Source organism: Danio aesculapii, chromosome 2 (assembly GCF_903798145.1).
Source record: "Danio aesculapii chromosome 2, fDanAes4.1, whole genome shotgun sequence".
Classification (NCBI taxonomy): domain Eukaryota; kingdom Metazoa; phylum Chordata; class Actinopteri; order Cypriniformes; family Danionidae; genus Danio; species Danio aesculapii.
Window position 1 is genome coordinate 50,166,259 of NC_079436.1, and position 22,330 is coordinate 50,188,588.

A 22,330-nucleotide genomic window follows, 5' to 3' on the forward strand; every position below is an offset into this window, starting at 1 on the left:
GATTATTTATACTTCAGGTTAGTGAATACATGAAATAACATTTACTAACGGACCATTATTCTAAAGTGTTACCAGATAACTTAAGTGTCTAAGTTTCTTTTTTTTCTAAGTGATCTTTTTTTTCCAGAAAGAATCTCCTATATCCTTGGTTCTGGTTCTGGTTTGATTTGAGTTTTGGTGTTTGTTCAGTTTGAAGCACCATTAACTGCAATTAAAATCAAATTGTAGTCTTTCATGGACAGGGTGATTTATGCTAAAAACTTTGTTCACAAATTGACTTCCTTAATTTGAAATCTGTGTCTTGCAGCTTTAGCGGTGCGTAACTAGAATATTTTAGATCTGTGAGTACAAAGGCAATAGTTTTATTTGTGTGCAATTGTGGGAATATGGTGGAAATGTAAAGGATTAAAGGAACTAATAACTAGGGCCAGATGGAATCTGCGGATGTTTTTTTTCTATTTCTGTGGAGAATTTTGGTAAAAATCTGCGGATTTCTGTGGAATCTGTTGGAATTATTGTGGAATTATTATTCATAACGAAAACCTTATATATATAATTTTATTTTATTATCTTTTTAACTTTTATTTAATGTTTGAAATGCAAATCCAATTAGATTCACTTAATTTGGTAAACAAAGCAAGTCTCTCATGTAATATCTCTACTAAAAGACAGAAAACATTACTGTACAAACTGCATTGGACATAAATCAGATGAACATTTTCATATTAGTCAATAATATTACTGTAATTAATTTAAAAACTGAATAAATATAGATTTATACACATTTACACAAGTAAATAAACAGAATTAATGATGGGCTAAAAATCTGCGGAAATCTGCAGAAATCTGCGCAGAAATCTGTGGGCCTACTAATAACCCAACTCAAACCTGGCCTGACCATAGTCCAGATCTCAAAAGGTCAAATTGTATAAAGTGTTATAGTGTATATTGTGTTAAATTCTATAAGGGTTAAAAGATTTGTATCAAATCAGTGAGCAGACTGTCAAAGAGAATAAGTGTTCAGTATTTGTTTTTTTTTGTCACATGAAACAAAGTGTCCTTTTCAAGTCCTACAACACATGGCTGTATTTAGGTCAGTAACACTGATGTCATGACCAGAGGGGATTCTACTTCCTGTAGCATAGTTTAGATGCAACCAAAGATTGTGGTTGCTGATACCAGTAAAATAAAATGTCTATGTATGTGTATTTAGAGCTGTCAAATGATTAATCGCATCCAAAATAAAACTTATGTGTGTAAATATTGTGTATATAAAAATAAAACACAAGAAATACAAAACCTAATTATTTACATATATATTTATATATAATTTGTATTAGATTTAAATATTTAATGTCTAAATATAAGCTTTTTCCAAATATATACGGTACTTGTACAGTGCACACATATATATTATGTAAATGCAAGCTTATATTTTGATTGTGTTTAATCTTTTGACATCTATCGATGGATGGATGGATGGATGGATGGATGGATAGATAGATAGATAGATAAAACGTAAGTGACTGTATGTTTTACTAACTTTACCTTTTCTTTTCTATCTCATGTGCAGGGAGAAATTCCTATCTTTATCACAGGATGTCCTTAGGAGATGTGACATTTCCAGGTTCTTCCTGTCTGATGCATCTGTACTGCCCTGTAGCCACTGTGAGGAACCTTCCCAAATCAGAAAACATTAAGCTTATAATCATTAAATATCAGTTAGGCAAGATCTATGTGTAATACTACTTGTCAAACCGCTCATGTCTGTAGGTACCAGTGCGCCTGTAACCAGAATCCATCAGCCTGAACGAGGTTTTTCTGAGGACTGCTCTGAGACTTCCAGCCTGGAGGAGGGTGAGAGAGAGATGCAGACCTGTCAGATCTGCCCTAGAAACACACGCCAACACACATGCAAGTGCTAATGCTGTTCTGACTGCTACAATCTCATCTGTGTCTCTCTTTTTTCTTTTCACAGATGTGGAGGGTTACAACGTCAGAGCTGCAGGATTAAGGTAAAGCAGAGAATAAACAGATTAGTACTTATCAGAAATCAAATTAGTGACTGAAGGAATTTACATTGCTACAAAAAAATCTTCAGGAAAAAAAAAAGGATTAAGAAAAGGATTTAATTCAACAACCTGGGAAGCAGTCTGATCAAAAAGTGACAGTCAAGACATTTATGATGTTACAAAAGATTTACATTACAAATAGATGCTGTTTAAAACTTTCTGTTCATCATAGAATCATGAAAAATATATCACCTTTTCCACAATAATTAAGCAGCCCGGTTACAACACTTTCTTACAATCACTATCAATTTTGTGCATTTATAAAGTGTGCCTCATACAGGTGAGTGGGCTGGACAAACCACCTGTAGAAACACTTTTCTCTCTATATGCATAAGACACTAATTTATTTAAACTCCTAAGGGGTCAATCACACTGAACGTGCTTTTCTGTCCCACAGGCGCACATTTTTCATGTCACTGGGTAACAACTGAATCAGCTGTGTATTGTGTGCGAGCGTTGCTGTAGTTATTGTTATAATTGTAATATTAAATAATATTATGATATTCATGATTTGTGAAGTCTTACAGCTCTGGATAACTCGAGATGGGGACCACTAGTCTCTTCTCCATCTTTAAAAGTCTCTGTAGTCGTCTTGACTACACAAATACTGGTGTCACCTCAACAGAAACCCGGCCTCTGCTTTCATTTGATTGGGGAATGAAAGAGATGTGTCTGACGTAACACACTTTTCGGCTCAGAGTTTACTTTTTTAACTGCGGGCGCAAAGGCAAAAAGCGTGAGGCACAGCAGGAGGTTCAAATGTGAGGCTCATTAAGTACATGCACCACACAATGCAAAAAGCACAGTTGGTGTGATCAACTTCTAACTCTAGCCCTTAATTCTCTGAGCACTAACAGTTCCTGTGTAATTAGCACTTACACACAGTATTGACTCTTCTTGAATCGCTGAATGACTCCTCAATTGTAATTCGCTTTGGACAAAAGCGTCAACTAAATGTAACTGTAAAATTCAGTGTAACGAAGGTCAGCTAGCGAAGTGCTATGCAGGTAAACCTCACTCCTCTGACCTCAAAAGGTGCTAGGACACTGGTCTTTAGCCTCTTTGTTTGAGGAACCGAGTCCCATACAAAGAATCGTCGGTTCAATCCCAGCTTAGACTGGGTTGAGCACATTAGGACCGGTGGGTTACACAAGGGAACTAGTCTGGGATGGGAGTGAGGTTTAGGGGGGTGAGTGTAACGGAGGCCAGCTAGCGAAGTGCTATGCAGGTACACCTCACTTCTCTGACCTCAAAAGGTGCTCTAGCGACAGATGCTAGGGCCATAGTCTTGAGCCTCCTTGTTAAAGGAACCAACTGCCATATAAAGAATCGTTGGTTCAATCCCAGCTCAGACCCGGTTGGGTGCAGTAGGACCGATGGGTTAAATCAGCTTAATTTGTACTTGGAAACTGTATTAAATCCATTTCTTTTAAATGATAAGACTGTTTCTCAGAACTATAAAGACATGTTTCAAAAACATTAAACAATCTTACTGACTGAACCGTAGCATACATTCATTTTTTATGTGATTTTTACATTGTGCCTTAAGCTATCTTTCTTTAAAATGTCTAAAATGTTTAATCATTTGTTATCTAATGTTATGACATCCATATATTAAGTGTGACTGGAATGTCCAAATATTACTACTGGGACCACTGTATGTTATTAATAACAGGTCGGGTCCTGTAGAGTAACCTATGTTTACTGCCTTCTCCTGTTATGTAATGGCTCTTCCTCCCATTACAGTAATCAGCGCTCTGAATGCCAGAGAAGGGGAAACTGTGAGCAGAATGGAGAGAGAGTTTGGACGAAAGAGAATGAATTGGAACAGGTGAGGCTGTGAAACTTTCTCTCTTCAGTTGGAATGGCATATTACTGAGGGTATGATTACAGTGCAGTTTCTAATGCATACTGTCTGTTCTAGACTAACGATGCTGCATCCTACAGTGGAATTGTCTAAGGCTCTGACTGATTAGTTCTGCTCAATCAGTTTAAATAAAACCAATACAGCTATAAGTTACCTCTTTTCTGTTTTAATTGTCTATGGCCCAATGACTAGGAGTAGTAAACGGTCAAACTGCTTTGCTCTACAAACAACTGTGTTTATGACAATGCATAAAGATATAAAAATAATATTATAAGAAAATACAAGCAGCAACATCAAGCAGTTTAACAAGCTGTTTTTACAGCTAAAAATCTCCAGCCAATCAGGTTCCAATGGCTTTGCCCATTCATATATGAAAGAATAAAGTCAATAAGGTTGCAATTGAATTACCATTATCAATCATCAATCATTATCACAAAATTATAATAAGAGTATCACCAAAAAGAAACTTTAAGGGTTGACAGTTTTATGTCATAATAAAAGTTTTAAAATGAAGAACTGAAGGCGGTTATAATTGTTACTGTGATTTTTACCGTAAAAGTGAATATGATTTATTTTTATTTTTTTGCTACTTCTAAAAAATAATTCATTCATTCATTTTCTTTTCGGCTTAGTCCCTTTATTAATCTGGGGTTGCCACAGCGGAATGAACCGCCAACTTATTCATTATATGTTTTACACAGCGGACACCCTTCCAGCTGCAACCCATCAATGGGAAACATCCATACACACTCATTCACACACATATATACTACAGACAATTTGGCTTACCCAATTCACCTGTACCACATGTCTTTGGACTTATGGGGGAAACTGGAGCACCCGAAGGAAACCCATGCAAACACGGGGAGAACATGCATACTCCACACAGAAAAGCCAACTGACCCCGCCGAGGCTCGAACCAGCGACCTTCTTGCTTCTTGCTTCTTACCCACTGTTAATTAATTAAAAATAATAATACTTCTTATACTATTTATTACTTATTAAATGAACGATTTATTCACTCTTGTGCGGTTCCAAACCTTTACATGTTTCCTTTTACTGTTAATAATCATTATCATTATATGCAATTGAAATCTGGATCGCAAACTTAAAAAATACAGTACACATAATCAATCATTTAAACAATGAGGCACGTTGAAATGTTGACGTTTGTCTGCAGAGCTGCACCAATGACAGAAGACTCTTCCAAGCTGGACAAAAGAACAAAGGACGATCGGCTGGAAAACGGTACACAAATACATACTGGCACTGACTTACCATTTATATTAGATGACGTATGCAAAAACAGATTTCAGGCAGTTTGCTTTGTGCTCGATGCTTATGCTCACTACTGCTGTACTGCTGTCGTGTGTTTTTCAGAGACAGAGTCCGGCGAGTGACTGCTGTCAAGAGTTCTAATGGGATCCAGAAACCTTCTGCAGCACTGATGATCAACCAGGCAGCTTGCAAAGGTGTTAATCTCATAATAAAAAATATTTTGTGTGCATATCCAAATACATATAACTCTAAAGCTGTTTGCTTTGGTTTGTAGATGCAGGAAGGGATCGCTATGGGGACACGTCATCAGAGAGCTCAAACTCTGTGCCATCCAGCCCTGTTCACCAGAAGAGCCTGGAGGACCAAGGTTGCATTTTGACCACATTTTATATTAAGTGACTTACAAAAGAGAAACTAAAGTAATGGCAATAAGTTAGCCAGCAAAAAATGAGCAAATTCTGGCTTATGAAACAAACTAGATTAGGAAGCAAATTAGTTTTCAAAGGGTTTCATACAAAAGTTCAGTCATTTACTCGCCCTAATGATGGACCAGAACTTGAAAGACTTTCTCTTTTCATCTGAAGCACAAACTATTTTAGCAGTTTGGCAAACACAGTCACATTTCACTGTCACAAACAGTCACATCTCAGACTGGTTTCTTGAACATGACAATGAGTTCACTGTACTCAAATGGCCTCCATAGTCACCAGATCTAAATCCAATAGAGCACCTTTGGGATGTGGTGGAACGGAAGATTCACATCATGGATGTGCAGCTGACAAATCTGCAACAACTGTGTGATGCTATCATGTCAATACGGACCAAAATCTCTGAGGAATATTTCCAGTACCTTGTTGAATGTATGCCACGAAAGATTAAGGCTTTTTAGAAAACTAGATTAGGAAGTAAATTAGTTTTTAAAGAGATTCATGCAAAAATTCAGTCATTTACTCATCCTCATGACGGACCTGAACTTAAAAGGCTTTCTCTTTTCATCTGAAATGCAAAATACTTAGGCCTATATTACAAGGCTATAGGCCTATATTACAAAATCCTGTTACTAGCTTTCTATTTAAATATTTATATTTACTTATAATTTATCCTTCATTTTAGTTTTTCTACTTTTAGTATGTCAACAGCTGTATTTAATTGTTATTTTATTTAATATGTTTATAGTTTTAGTGAATAACAGTGCTGAACTACACACATTAGGTTGGCTTCAAATAAAAAGTAATAAGGGATAGTGCACTGAAAAATCCACCATTTAATCACTCTCATGTGGTTCCAAACCTTTACATGTTTCCTTTTACTGTCAAACACAAAAGAAGATATTTTGAAGAGCTGCAACCACTGACCTTCATAGTATGAAAAACAAAAACTGTGCAAGTCAATGGTTACCAGTTTCCCAGCTTTCCTTAAAATATTTTCCTTTGTGTTCAACTGAAGAAAAAAACTCATAGTTTTATAACAAGTGAAGGCGAGTAAATGATGAAAGAATTTTCAGTTTTGGATGAACTATCCTTTTAAATTATAACAAGTTGGAGATGTGCTTAAAGGGACAGCTCACGCAAAACTGAAAACTTCTGTCAACATTCATTCTTCCTTCGCTTGTTCCAAACTTTTACAAATGTCCTTTTTCAGTTGAACACAAAATAAGTGTAATGGATCTCGCGGTTCGGTTCGGTTTTTTTATTCATGGATTGGACCATTTTTTGGATCAGCAAAAAAGGGAGGGAACAAATGTCATTTGCTTCCCATTTACACAAAAATATTACTGCAAAAACCATTGATTTTAACAAACAGAACTTAGAACCTGTAATTTTAATCAAAATAAAAATCAAGAAAGAACCAGCTGGAAAAAAAAGGAAAATATTCAGTACAAAAATTGATCTTTGCTACTGTTGCTGATAATGCTAAATATAGAAATCGAACATCTTGTACAACATATATTTATTTTTCAATTAATGATTTAATAATTCACACATAAAACTACACAATGTAATCGCTACAACATTCACCAGCGTCAAGTTCCATCAAACTGTGATTTTAATCTTTACCATAAACATTGTTCGTATCTGAACTATATCTGAATCTCGCTCAATCTAACGCAGATTTGAATGCAGCGCTTCGAAGGATTAATAAACAAAATCATAATTTACCATTCATGTTGCGCGAGTTTGAATAGAGATTACAAGCTTTTAATGTTTAATTGTGCAGCTTTACACTGAACGCATTAATGCAGTGACAGAAAAAACCTTAAATGAATAAAATTAAGAAAGCATTTAGGTAGGTCTCACCACAACTTTTTCTGTAATCATGCTATTTTACTGGGAAGCCAAAATGCTTTCATACATGTGACTTGAATGGCGCCCTTACCTTTAAGAAATGATTGACATTTTAAATGACTCGAGTTATCTCATAAAACCTAATAGTATCTTTTAATCCGTGTCTCTTCAGATACTGAGAGTCAGTCTGATAACTCGGCCCAGGAACCAACTGAAAAGACTCAACCCACCAAAGGCGTTGGCGGCAAAGCTGTTGCCATGGTGAATCCACTAGTTGCCGAGCCCCAGAATGTCCCTCAGACGCCTTCAGTAGTAGAACTGGCACTGACCGCGTGCCTCCCCTACTCCCTTCAGTACAACACCACCCAGAGGGATGCTGGCCAGGGTCAGATAACCATCACTATCCCGCTAGCCCAAAACCCAGGAACATCATCGTCCGGCACTCAGCCACAGCAGCAGCCACCGCTGGGGGCTTTCAGTGTCCTCTCCGCTGGTCAGTGTCCTCTGCAGCCTGCCAACACCACCACGGCCAACAGTGCCATCAAAACAACCCCAAAGGCCCCCATTACTGCCAGTGCCCCTTCCAGCTCATGCGGTGGTCAAGTACCCATACCTGTTCCTACAAGTGTACCCACACACACTCCAGGCCCAGCGCCCATGCCGGCTCCTGCGGTCACACACAGCACCGCTCCGAGCGATTCTTTGTCCTACATCAACAGCTCCAGCTTACCAGTTACGCCATTAGCTAGTGGGACGCAACAGGCAGGAGGATGCAACACCTGCGGCTGCCGGGGCACCTGTGGAGGCAACGGTGCCCATCAAACACACAGCTACTTCCTGCCACCCCAACCTGCCCGACAGATGTTTGGGCCACCGCCGCCGCCTTTCTTCCACCTCGCTCCGTCTCTATGCAATAGTTTCCCGGCTCAGAGTCACCAGAATAACGGGACGCCTCTGCCCTTCTATGCCCACACGGTTTCTCCTGCGTTCCTGCACGCTCACTCTGAACACATGCTGGCATCGCAGGCGGGATACAGTCTGCCTCAGATGACCCCCTTCCATCGCTTCTACCAACCTATGTTTCCGCCGGTCGGCCTGATGTCGGGAGGAAACAACATGAAGAAGACCAACAACGTGTCCTGCTATAACTGCGGCATGAGTGGACATTACGCTCAAGACTGCAAGCAACCATCCATTGATGCCGGGCTGACAGGCAAGTATGCAAACACAGATACTACACCTTTTTTTTTTTTTTAACATGCAGGTCAAAACAAAGATAGATTTTTAATTTTGAGCATCAAAACCGTTGACATTGTAAGATGTTTTTTTTTCCGCAGCAACAATATAATGACTACTATAAAATATGTACTGTGATTTAACGTAGACTAACCATTTTCTGTACACAGCGACGTTTCCTACAGATTACATTTTAACGCCAAACTCTGAATAAATACTTACGGGTCGTAGACAATTTATATATCTGTGTAATCTTTATTTCTCACTCTTTCACCCACGAGCACAACAGAGACCCAGACCATGTTTCAGAGAAAATTCAGTTTGCTACGTCCACCTAATGCGCAGACAGTGGGCAATTTAAAAGGACAAGTGTCTCTTGGGAGGGGAGACATTTAGAACAACGACAATATGCATTTGCATTTAATGTATGCATCACACAGTATTACAGCTTTATGAAATGAATATTATGTGATTACAAATTGTTGAATAAATGTTTGAAATGGGAATATTTAAACGTCAGTTGTGGGGGATGACCACATGGTGCAACTCTCCGCCAGAGAGAGCCTGATAGACAGGCTGCAAACGCTGTTTGGATAATCTTTGCATGAATTTAATGTTTTAATATTTTAAATTGTCAAAATAATTATGAAATAAAAAAGTTCTTTCATTTCAAACTTTAATAAAAAGTGATTAAATATAACATCAACTTCAAGTTAAACACAATAATAGTATATTGTGACATTGGTTTTTAATAAGACTTAAAACAATGTCCATTTTTTCCAGTGAATTGAAGTTATGCGCCCTGTACGAAACACTATTTTAATCCTGTACGGAACACCGTTAACACCCATTATCTTCCGTACACATGCGTATGTGGTACTTTTCCCATCTTCTCTCAATAAATACTGGTCAAAAGACATCAATCAAAATTTGGATTGTGCAATAGGTATCCGCTTGTTAAGTCGTGACATATCGTTGATGTATGGAATGCTGTTTCTGGGTCCAAGCCGCTACTCATTTGAATTGAGAAAATGTTCGTTTATGGCCACTTTTTAGTCATATCACACTTTAAAGTGAATTTTTTTAATATAAAATCATAGTGTACACATCAGTCTCTGGACTTGCTGCATCACAAATACCAAAATTAATCATTTATAAAAGATGTATCTTTTAGGCATGGATATATACATTGTGATCGTGATTTTCGAAAGTCTTACATCGCTTTGTAAACATGTATTATTACCATTTGATGAGTCTCCCCATTCAGTCTGATAGAGTGCTTGGACTCACACTTAACAAGCGGATTCTCCCCGAGAATGATGAAACATGCTTATTTGTCTTTTAATGATGGAGGAGGGGTCGTTTGAGTGCGCTGAATAGCGGAAAGTGTACAGAACATGGTTAGTCTACGTTACAGAAGACTTGCATTAAGTGTAACAATTATTTATATACCAAAATAATCTACACAAGTATGCAAACACAGGTGTTTTTTAATTTCTCAAAAACAAACAAAAATTATTTGCAGGTTAAAGACAAAATGGATTTAATTTTGAGTATCAAAAGTTTAATTCATCTTTCTTTTCATTTCATACATTAAAATTTGTCTTTTTTTTCTCTCTGCTACAAAAGAGTGACTACCATTAATATTTACTGTGATTTACAGAAGACACCCATTTAAGTGTAATTCTGTAAAAAATCTAATAAAATCTTGTCAGGAATATTAAGGACAAGAATTGTTAAAATGGCATAATAATAAAATATCCTTTTAATGATCGGTATGGCCCAAAATATCGATTTGTCATTTGAAATAATGTTTTACTTCGCCACTGTCCTTCAAACCACTAGGTTTTATTCATTGACCAGCTGGAAGGTTTTAACAATATAACATTACATCAATAACGTTGTGTAACGCTGAATGACTTGAGTTAATTGAAACATTGACTTGTCTTGCATTTAATGTGCTTTCCATGTATATAAAATCAGTTTTGTAAACTTAATTTGATGTAGAAATTTGGAAACTAGTGCTAATGCTAATTATTTGTGTAACGTAGGCAAAAGAGACCGCTTTGCAGTAGCAATACGAAAGAAGTATGTTCATTAAAAAAGATCAAACAAACTGTGGTATACAAGTTATTGCCCTTCTTCTGCAATGAGTAAGCTCTGATGGCTGTGTCCGCTTGTAACGTTAAGTGAAAGAATAAGTCAATAAAAGATCACAAATGTAACATTTTTATATTTATAAAAGTAAATATTTTGCTTATTACTCACCGTTGTGACACTTTAAACCCAACAGACTTTCGTCCCTGATGTTTGAGGGACGTACGTTAATGGACAACCTGTAAAAAAATAAATGTAAAGTACCAACGTCTTGCACACATGTTTGTTTTTGTGAATTGTGGGGACATTATATAGACTATTTTGAGGGATGTAAACAAGAACAATGGTCCCAATGTATTTCCTGTTTTACATTTTTAATTTCCATAGCTTCAGAGAATCCAAAAAGAGGCACGTATTAATAAATAATTATATAAAAGCAGGTTTAACATTAAGTTATGGTTGAATTGACTCTTGTTACAGTTATGAAATAGTTTGATAACAAGCAGGAAATGTTTGTGGGCCAATGACATGACCACATCGAAATGGTCTATAGGTTTCAAATGTGTTTATATTGTACAAACTGTATTTTGTTTTGCCTTCAACCCAACCATCACAGGAAAATCTGTAGTTTTACTTTCTGAAAAAAAAAAACTCATTCTGTAAGATTTTAAACGCTTTTTGAGAAATGAGGACATCAGCAATATCCTCATGATTCCTCTTTCTTGTAATACCTGTCATACCCATGTCATTATACGTATTTGTGTCCTGATATGTCACAAAAAAACACACACAGACACACATTTACTTACAAATTAATCCTCGTTCTTTTAAGTCAAATATTTTGTGAGGAAATTCACGTCTTTTTCCTTTCCTTTTATTTCCCTTTAACGTTAAATTGCAGTAACGTACCTTCATTTTGAATTTCGCGCGCTCTGACGACTGTTTGCTTGTGGACAAATCTCAGTAATTCTTATGCTTTACTCTGCTTTCCGTTTTGTCACTATCGATAACTAAATGTAAAAGTGAAAAATATTTGATTATTTTGCCTAAAATCACTTTGCGAGATGTGCTTGGCGTTTTTTACACCCTTAAATGCGCTCGTGTGGCGCTGTGACAGAAAGCCGCCTCAAGATGGCGGCAGAGTAACATTCAAATATCCAAATATTCTAAAATCTACTTGTTTCCACTCTTAATGCTTTTAATACTCACACTGACGCCTTTTCTGTATGTTTCAGGTGGTTACCGGCTGAAGTATGTTGCTCCAAACTCCTCAGAAGCACTAGATAAAAACGATTGACATCAAGCAGGGGACCAAAGGCCTGTCAGTCAGCGATTCCAGAGACCCTTCAGACTGAGATTATTCAAGCATCCTCATCCAGAGAGGTTTGCTTTAAAAAGAAGCAATGCAAACTACACCGTTGCTAACTTAATGGCTTCTCTCTTAGGATTTAAATTATCTTAATGTTATAGTTTAAATAAATAGGATGGATTTGTTTTTGTTTTAGTTTCAAATAACTAGTTTATTATTGTCAGAAGGAATTTTTATATATAAGCAGACGTTCTCATTAGCGGCGTCTGGCGGAGTTGATGAGAAAATTAAGAAACTTGAGTCCTTTAGTGCAGTATTTTTGGTTTCTGACACGGGTGAATCTTTATAGGCTTTTTATACAAGAGAAAAACGACACAGAGAAAAAAATACTGTCAGTGAATATTTTGGAAGTTCTTGTTTTGTTATTATGCAGTTCTCTGAAGCGTATAATGATGCTCTTGCGACATTATACGCTGTTGGTTTGTCATTTTCTGAACGTGATGCACTACAAATGTTGATCTCTGATAAAAATGTGAGTCGTGTTTATTTGAAATGCACTGAAACCCCAAGAATCTACAGTACTGCCTCTCATTGACATGCTCTGACCACTAGAGGGCACCTGCAGATTCAGCCCTCAATTTATGTAGGAGAATCTAGGGTAGTTCACCCCAAAACAAATAATAATCATCAAAATTTGAGGTCAGTTTAAACAGCCTCAGGTCATTTAAGATGTAGGTGAATTGTTTTTTTGTTTTTTTTTCAGAAGAACAAAAGGAAATTCTAGCTGAAAATGTTTGGTGATTTATTAATAACAATAAAAAAAAATCAGTATTACCACAGACTGATTAATTTGTTCATTTATAAGACTATTGTCAGACGCCACAGGTTTTAAAGGGATAGTTCACCCAAAAATGATAATTACTCACTATTTACTCACTCTCAAGCGGTTTTAAACATGTTTATTCTGTTAAAGAAGATAAAGAAGCAAGCTGAAAACCTGTAACCATTGACTTCCATAATTGTTTTTCCTAATATGGAAGTCAATGGTTACAGGTTCCCAACTTTCTTCGAAATATCTTCTTTTGTGATCACCAGAATAAAATAAAGTCAAGTTTGTGACTGCTGAAGTGCGAGTAAATGATGACAGAACTTTCAGTTTTGAGTGAACTATCCCTTATTCTGTTTTTTGATCCACTTTTTAATGTTCACTTGCATTTTATGAACGCTGAAGCAACATTGTGCTACAAATCTTATTTAATTTCCTACAACAAAAAAAACGTGCCCTACATCTTGGATGACCTGAGAATGAATAAACTAACAGCCAATTTCCTTCATTGTCGTCGTTGTTGTTGTACGGTCCCTTTAAGTGTTCTGGATCTTCCAAAAATCCTTCCTAAATATCCTAAAGCACTGTTCGAGCAAATGCAAATGTGGTTTTGACATGAGAAAACTCTAGCCAAAGGGAGTTAATAACACTAAAAGATTTCGTTAACAGGACAACTCTAAGCATCTATGATCTGCTTGTGTGTGTTGAAAATCATATTTCTCAGTCAGAAGTACCAGAAGGCGAACGTTGTACCTATATTGCCACGCAAGCAGCTAGACGTGTGTTGAAAAGTCTTAATTCTTCTGTGTTTAAAGTACATATTTAACATTTCTGAGATCTTATTGCAATTTTGCCAAAGCAGCCCTAAAGTTTTCTTTTTATATATCTATATATATGGAGATTTGGCATGTTTGTATTGAGAAAATAAAACATGAAAGGATTTTATTTTCGATATTTACAAGAGATTTTCGACGAAGGGCTTTCTTTCGAGCTTTTCGTGCTTGTCCAGGTGTTTTAAGCACATTTACGGTTCGTAACATGCAATTTGAGTGGATAACTGATTGCCACAAGCGATGTGTGTTGCAGGTTTCTAAACGTGCTTTCGTTCGGTTTGGTAAATCGCTACTAATCTGTAAATAGATTCTAAAGGGAGTGAACTACTCAAGGTTGGAGTCTGTCGACTGTATTCGTTACTTTTTTTTTTATAGATTTATGAAGCTGTACTGTATGAGCGAGGTTTGGCATCTGCCTCTGAGTTTACGTTTACTGTATTTCATATGCAAATGTTGATTGATTTGACCTCTCGGTACAGATTAATCTGGTTACATTTGCAGTTTTGGGGCGCAGATTTGATCGTTTATGTCCAGATATTAGCAATAAACGGGAAAAACTCATTTTGTTGTGTTTCTTTTGATGGGATTGGATGTTCACGCACACTAGTTTCAGATCCTGTGTTATACTGATAAAACAAACTTCCTTTCCTAACATCATTTGACCTTACTAGGGCTGGGAGATTTGGCCTAAAATCAAAACCTTGATTAATTGAACATTTTAACTCTCGATTACGATTAATAAATGATTATTTTACTTATTTATTTTATGTTTTTGTATAAGATTGACTAAGTTTTGTATAGTAAATCTCTCATATTACAAGTGAGAGTTGTAGGGAGCATTGCTTGATTTTTAAAATAATCGATGTAAACAAACGCTATCTTCTATGATTAGTTATTGAACATCAACGCTGAGCAACTATTAAAACGCATATTAAAACATAATTAAAAAAATAAAATAAAACACACACTGACTAAAACGCGAGTCTCCGCTCCACCCACTCTCGTCACCACTACTAAACCAACCAATCACAAAGCTTTGTGACGTGTAGTTAAAATTTTGTGAGAGGTGCGCGGGTATGCGAAGGCTGCGCCGGACATAAGTATAATATCAGAATAATATAATAAATATAAATCATAATATAATAAGTATGAATTAGCCTTAACAGAGCAGGGTCACGTGACTTCACAAATGGTTGGGAAATTACTTGGAAAAAAAATTGACCTGGAAAAATTAGAACGATTGTAAGTTCTCAATGTCGATTTCGATTACTTTTCGTTAACTCCCCAGCCCTAGATCTTACTGAAATTTTCACATGAATTTGATTTGACTTCATATTTTTTTAAAGCAATACCAACTGTGATTGTGATTAATATTATTTATCTACATTAGTTAACATCAATGAATAATTTCCACAGTTAATATTAATCTATAGTAATAATACCACTAATGCATATATAAACATCACTGTCAGATTCAAACATATTAAGGTCACCACCAAGGATATTTTAATTAACCCTTACAGTATGTACTGTTGAGGATGTTTTCATCCACTCGGGGGTTGATTTAAGTCTTAATTTGGCCAATTTTGTGTGTGTGTGTGTGTTTTTTTTCCCACAAAATCAGTGACGTAATTTATGTATTTGGCAATTAAAGAGTGAAAATTCTGTATTTTTCTTAGCAATTTAGTAGTTTTGATCAGGACTCTGGACTTGATCAGGCAGATTAACAGATTTATGCTAACAAATATTTATCTAATGCATTTTTACAGCAGTTCAATTCATCCCGAACATAACAAAAGGGTCATAAATTTGAACAGAGCACAGAGGTAAAATAATCGTCACATGAAATCAAATAAAAATAAACTTGTTTTACTTTAAGATTTTTTTCCTCCTTTTCATTTAATTAAAAAAAAAAACTAAAAATAAATATAGAGATAATCATAAATCTAAAAATGAGTGTGATTAAAGTAAACAAATTGAAGCACTATATAAAATCTACCATAGACTAATCTTAGAATTACATTTGAAGTCATGTGATAAAGTACCCGGTTAAAATGTTTACCGTTTTAAAATGTTTACTTCTTAAAATATTAGATATTATATAGCATACCAATAATCCAGTCTAAATACAACCATAATCACCATAATAATAATACAGTATGAGCAGCACGTCTGTCTTTTCTCATGGAGGAAAATCCCCCCCAAGGCCCCTCCCGCTTCCTATTCTTGCATGACCAATCAGAAGAGAGAATGGATTAAATATTTGAATAGTCACGCAAGCTGTCTGCACTGATCCAGGGCGCTCGTGCATGTGTGTGTGCAAACAGAGATGACCTGCGGTTTAATCCAACACCATAAATCATTGTGTGTGGATCACTTAGTGTTAATCTGGATTTTATTGAAATGAAAACTGACAGGAGTTCAGTGGTTCATTGCAGTTCATGAAAGCGTCCAGCAGGAGGCTTATTATAATAGTGTCAAACTCTAGTCCTGTGAAAAGCTAATAATTCAACAGTGACTGATGGGAAATAAGTAACTGAAAGCAAATGACTCCTCTTAAAGGGATAGTTCACCCAAAAGTGAAAATATACTCACAATTTACTCACCCTCAAATGGCTCCAAACATTTATGAGTTTTGATAACATCACAATTGGCAACCATTGACATCCACAATAGGATAAATAAACACTATGAAAGTCAGTGGTTACCAGTTTTCAACAAATATTTTCTTTTGTGTTCATCAGAAAGAAAGAAACTCAAAGTGGTTTGTTACAAATGGAGGAGGAGTAAATGATGGCTATATTCATTTTGGGGATAATTATCCATTTAATTGTTAAAGGGACAGTTCACCCAAAAATAAAGTTCACAATTATCTTCTAGTAATTCAATAGCATGAGATCAATCATTCCACTTTAAAACTAGAGAACTGTTGTGTGCTTAATTCTGATTGGCTGATGAACATTATGAAATGAGTGCCTATTTTATTGTCAGACAAACACACAGCTTAAGTGCACTACCTGACAAATGTCTTGTCGCCTATCCTATTTTAGGAACAGCAATAACTTGACTTCTAGTTGATCATTTGGCATCAGAAGTGGCTTATATGAAAGGCAAAGGCCTCTAGATTACGCTTATTTGACCAAAATAAAATATGATCATGCCTTGATTTTTAATTATTTAATTACGACAGTAAAGTCTGACTTTGCTTCGACAAAAGTCTTGTCACTTAACAGAAATAATGGACAGTATAGAATATAAAGTCATGGTGCAGTGGAAAAAGAATGAATATTGTGTTTGACTCCCATGAGCTTGGAGGACTGCATCTGTACATCTCTGCAATGACTCAAATCACTTATTAATAAAGTCATCTGGAATGACAAAGCGTTCTTGCAGGACTCACAGAGTTTATCAAGATTCTTTGGATTCATCTTCAATGCCTCCTCCATCTTACCCCAGACATGCTCAATAATGTTCAAGTCTGGTGACTGGGCTGGCCAATCCTGCAGCTCCTTGACCTTCTTTGATTTCAGGAACTTTGACGTGGAGGCTGAAGTATGAGGAGCGCTATTCTGCTGAAGAATTTGCCCTCTCCTGTGGTTTGTGATGTAATGGGCAGCACAAATGTCTTGATACCTCAGGCTGTTGATGTTGCCGTCCACTCTGCAGATCTCTCGCACACCCCCATACTGAATGTAACTCCAAACCATGATTTTTCCTTCACCAAACTTGACTCATTTTTGTTAGAATCTTGGGTCCATGCAGGTTCCAATAGGTCTTCTGCAATATTTGTGATGATTGGGGTGCAGATCAACAGATGATTCATCTGAAAAATCTACCTTCTGCCACTTTTCCAAATGATCAACTAGAAGTCAAGCTATTATTGTTGCTCTTACAACTGGGATCAACAACAAGACTTTTGTCAGGTAATGTAGTTCCACATTGCAGTTTTATATCACTACACAATGTCTAAAATTACTTTCCAGCCTACAACAGCCCGAGATTAAATCAATTTAAGACTTTCAAGAGTCAATACTAAAATATTGCTTGACACTATTAGACGGTTTGGCATGCTGTCCTCGGAGAGAGCCCTGAGCTCGGAGATAACTGAGCCCAGGGCAATCAGAATGCAAGGGGGTCCGAGATCAGGTAGGTTTCAAGAGCTCGCCCTGGCAAAGGAGGAGATGGGGTGGAAGGGGGGATTCTTCCAAAACGAAGATAAGGTGGTAGGGTGAAATCAGCCTATTTACTGAAGGCTTGGATCAATCTTATTGGATTATTGCTGATTACAGATGAGAGACCACCCGCGATCAATCATATCGTGTGCTCCTCTTAAAATTAGTATATAAAACTTCACTCAGATGAGATGAGCAAGGATTCAACACACACAGGACTAGTTTGAGGACAAATGTCTTAAAATACAACATCTGTAATATAATCCAAGTAACTGACTCCACTCTGAGTTACTAAAAAACTGAACAAAATTAGTTTTATTGAAAAAGTTGCAGTCAGGTGGTGACACAGTGGCTCAGTGGTTAGCACTGTCGCCTCACAGCAATAAGGTCACTGGTTGCATTTCAGTGTGGAGTTTGTATGTTCTCCCCGTGTTGGCGTGGGTTTCCTCTGGTTTCCCCCAGAGTCCAAACACATGCGCTGTAGGTGAATTGAATAAACAAAAATGGCCATACTGTACGTGTGTATGGGTGCTTCCCAGTACTGGGTTGCAGCTGGAAAGGCATCCGCTGTGTAAAACATGCTGGAATAGTTGGCGGTTCATTCCGCTGTGGTAACCCGTGATGTATAAAGGGACTAAGCCGAAGGAAAATGAATGAATGAGTTGGAGTTAGAGCTGACAAGTTCATGTATGTATGTATGTGTACTCTCTGTAAATAATAACATGTAATTATCTGTCATTTATGTTTACGTGATTGGTCAGTGGTCTAACTACTTTAAGATCTTGCTAATTAGTCCCTCAACAAAGTGATGTGGAACTGCAATGCATTAATCACTCACCAGGAACTACTTTACCAGAGCATTTTCCTAAATAAAACCGCACAACACCTAAGAACATGCATCAACCAATCAGAATCATGCACTCAGCAGTTCTATACTTTACCAATGTAAAAATAAGCTATTTTTATACACAAAACAATCATATTGCTTAAGAAAACAGCACATGAATGTAATGTGTATTTATATAGCGCATTTATCATGTATGGCCATACACTCAAAGTGCTTCACAGCTATGAAGGGGGTCTCTCCACTCCACCACCAGTGTGCAGCATCCACTTGGATGAAGTGGTGGCAGCCACAGGACAACGGCGCCAGTGCGATCACCACACACTAGCTAAAGGAGAAGTGGAGAGACAGTGACACAGCCAATTCGGTGGATGGGGATGATTGGGAGGTCATGATGGGGTAAGGGCAGATGGAGGGAATTTGGCCAGGACAAGATGTTCTGTTTTCATTCATTCAATTTGCTTGCATTATATTATATGACTTCTTTATTCTGCAATTATCTCTATAAAAACAAACAAAATAAATGAACAGCCAAAGCAAAGTGGCCCTATTGTTGGTGCACTGCCCACTAGGCTATCAGCACTGTCGACTGAACTTTTATATGTTTTTAGGTGAACTATTCTTTTGTTTCATCTTTAAGAAGAGCAGGCTAAAAGAAAAAAAATGCTTCTGTACATCAAGTGATCATAAATCATCAGTAACTGTAACCTCAATAAGAGCTCCTGCCATTCATGTCTCCACTGTGCTGGCAGCAAATGCATTTCCAAAGTGCATTGAGGGAAGGAGTCAACACTCGGTGGCCTGTTAGTAGCTCAGCAAAGGGTTATTTCAGCAGTTTGGGCACAGCCATTGAAGTCATGGAGGTCATGCTGATGGTTGGCACAATGATATCTCTGAAGACGGGCTGAGAGATGGAGGAGGAGGATGGTTTGTTCTGGTTCAGAGTCTCTATGATGGTCTGTCTCATTTCTCGACTGGCATCTCCTCGGACGGCTAGCAGCGCCACGATGTGCTCCTCTCTATTGGAGGATGAAGAGAGAGAGAAGGAGATATTGACAAATATCTTAATACTCCTGCAGAAATAAACATGTATGTAATCTAGTTCCAAATGAACAATAGTATATATATATATTTAACTGAGGGCGGCACTGTCGCCTCACAGCAAGGTCACTGCTTTGAGCCTCAGCTTGGTAAGTTGGCATTTCTGTGTGGAGTTGGCTTGTTCTCTCCGTGTTCGCAAGGGTTTCCTCCAGTTGCTCCGGTTTCCCCCACAGTCCAAAGACATGCGCTATACTGTAGGTGAATTGGGTAAGCTAAATTGTCTGTAGTGTATGTGTGAATGAGAGTGTATGGGTGTTTCCCAGTACTGGGTTGCATCTGGAAGGGCATCCGCTGCATGAAACATATGCTGGATAAGTTGGCGGTTCATTCCGCTGTGGTGACCCCAGATTAATAAAGAGACAAGCCAAAAAGAACATAATTGAATATATAACTGAGGGCAGCGCGGTGTCGCTTCACAGCAAGAAGGTCACTGATTCGAGCCCGGCTGGGTCAGTTGGCATTTCTGTGTAGAGTTTGCATGTTCTTCCCATGTTGGCGTGGGTTTCCTTCAGGTGCTCTGGTATCCTCCACAAGTCCAAAAACATGCGCTATAGATAAATTGGGTAAGATAAATTGTCTGTGGTGAATGTTTGAATGAGAGTGCATGGGTGTTTCCCAGTACTGGGTTGCAGCTGGAAGGGCATCCACTGCATAAAACATATGCTGGATAAGTTGGCGACATCATCCTGCTGTGGCGACCCCTGATTAGAAAAGGGACTAAGCCAAAATGAAAAAAATGAAAAATGTAATTTCATTCAAAACTCTAGCAACCCAGGTATGAGAGACATTAAACCTGTTGCCTTCCTGAGCATTGGAAGATCCCAAAGTAATGCAAATGTTTAGAGCAAGGTCCCAATGTGCTTTTGTCTCCATGAATATATATATATATATATATATATATATATATATATATATATTGGATGAGACAACAGACTCTTGTAGACCATTTGAAGATGACTGTTTGACTACAGAACAACCAGCCCATTCTCAAAAAAGAATTCTGGTTGAAACGAGTCTCCTGATTTGGGTTCTGAAATTTCCTACAATCCAAGCTAAAGACTCTTCAAAAGAGTTATTACAGACATGAGTTGAACAATACATTAATGTCCTGGTACTGTATACTTCAAACGAAATGGGGAAAAAACTAAAATGACATCATTTTGAAGAAAATCTGGCCAAAACAAAGTTCAAAGTTCTTTTTGAGTTGCTTTTGGCTGTTCGAAACAGCCCACCAAAACGTTTTTTTGGGGGAGGGTTTGTTCCTAAACACCATTGGTCCATGACGACTATGAATATTTATGATTGATATAAACTCTGATAGCTCTACATAAAAGGAAAGTGACACTTTTCTCATTCTCTACCACCACCAAGTCTGACCTGATGTCAGGATATTTGGAGACCAGAGTGGACACTTCCAGGTACAGTAAAGCAGGATCGGTCAGTTTGAAGACTTCAGCGATGGCATTGATGGAGTCACACAGCCGGTCTGTGTCTTCTCCCTGAGTGCATACAAACAAAAACCTGACATTAACCTGATACAAAAAAGCATAAAACAGTCTCTAATCAGAGCATTTGCTGATATCACAAACACTACTGTCTTGCTTTACTATTATTTTGCTCTTAAAAATTGTAAACGTAAACAGTAATAGCAAAAAACCAATCATTTACCACTCACTGGCCACTTTATTAGGTACACCTGTCCAACTGCTTGTTAAAGCAAATTTCTCATCAGCCAATCACATGGCAGCAACTCAATGCATTTAGGCATGTAGACATGGTCAAGAAGATCTGCTTCAGTTCAAACTGAGCATCAGAATGATTTCTGGTGATTTAAGGGACTTTGAACAAGGCATAATTGTTGTTGGTGGTGGTGTAATGGTGTGGGGGATATTTTCTTGGCACACTTTGGGTCCCTTAGTACCAACTGAGCATCGTGTCAACACCACAGCCTACCTGAGAATTGTTGCTGACCATGTCCATCCCTTTATGACCACAGTGTACCCATCTTCTGATGGCTACTTCCAGCAGGATAACGCGTCATGTCATAAAGCACAAATCACCTCAAACTGGTTTCTTGAACATGACAATGAGTTCACCGTACTCAAATGGCCTCCACAGTCACCGGAACTCAACTGAATAGAGCACCTTTGAGATGTGGTGGAATGGGAGATTCACATCATGGATGTGCAGCCGACAAACCTGAAGCAACTGCATGATGCTATCATGTCAATATGGAGCAAATTCTCTGAGGAATATTTCCAGTATCTTGTTGAATCTATGCCATGAAGAATTAAGGCAGTTCTGAAGGAAAAAGGGGGTCCATCCAGGTACTAGCATGGTGTACCCAATAAAGTGGGCGGAGAGGGTAGGATTTACTTTTGCAGTACATTTGGACTATAACCCATGGCAC

The 22,330-nt window shown here is 37.5% G+C and overlaps 2 protein-coding genes across 3 annotated transcripts in view; one reads left to right on the top strand and one right to left on the bottom strand.

Moving 5' to 3' along the window:
• Nucleotides 1-14,364, top strand: part of zcchc2 (zinc finger, CCHC domain containing 2) — a 36,764-nt gene extending 22,400 nt beyond the window's left edge. The window contains exons 6-14 of one of the 2 annotated variants that reach the window (XM_056481730.1): nucleotides 1,574-1,668; nucleotides 1,774-1,857; nucleotides 1,979-2,015; nucleotides 3,819-3,903; nucleotides 5,120-5,187; nucleotides 5,320-5,411; nucleotides 5,492-5,584; nucleotides 7,675-8,719; nucleotides 12,071-14,364. In XM_056481730.1, the coding sequence (XP_056337705.1) occupies nucleotides 1,574-1,668; nucleotides 1,774-1,857; nucleotides 1,979-2,015; nucleotides 3,819-3,903; nucleotides 5,120-5,187; nucleotides 5,320-5,411; nucleotides 5,492-5,584; nucleotides 7,675-8,719; nucleotides 12,071-12,122 (1,651 nt within the window). In that variant the 3' untranslated portion in view covers nucleotides 12,123-14,364. The remainder of the gene's footprint in view (nucleotides 1-1,573; nucleotides 1,669-1,773; nucleotides 1,858-1,978; nucleotides 2,016-3,818; nucleotides 3,904-5,119; nucleotides 5,188-5,319; nucleotides 5,412-5,491; nucleotides 5,585-7,674; nucleotides 8,720-12,070) is intronic. The other variant, XM_056481722.1, reaches the window with a different exon arrangement.
• Nucleotides 14,365-16,180: 1,816 nt separating this feature from the next.
• Nucleotides 16,181-22,330, bottom strand: part of exoc3 (exocyst complex component 3) — a 23,851-nt gene continuing 17,701 nt past the window's right edge. The window contains exons 12-13 of the mRNA XM_056481741.1: nucleotides 21,298-21,419; nucleotides 16,181-19,838 (exon numbers count right to left, since the gene is read on the bottom strand). Of these exons, the coding sequence (XP_056337716.1) occupies nucleotides 19,643-19,838; nucleotides 21,298-21,419 (318 nt within the window). The 3' untranslated portion in view covers nucleotides 16,181-19,642. The remainder of the gene's footprint in view (nucleotides 19,839-21,297; nucleotides 21,420-22,330) is intronic.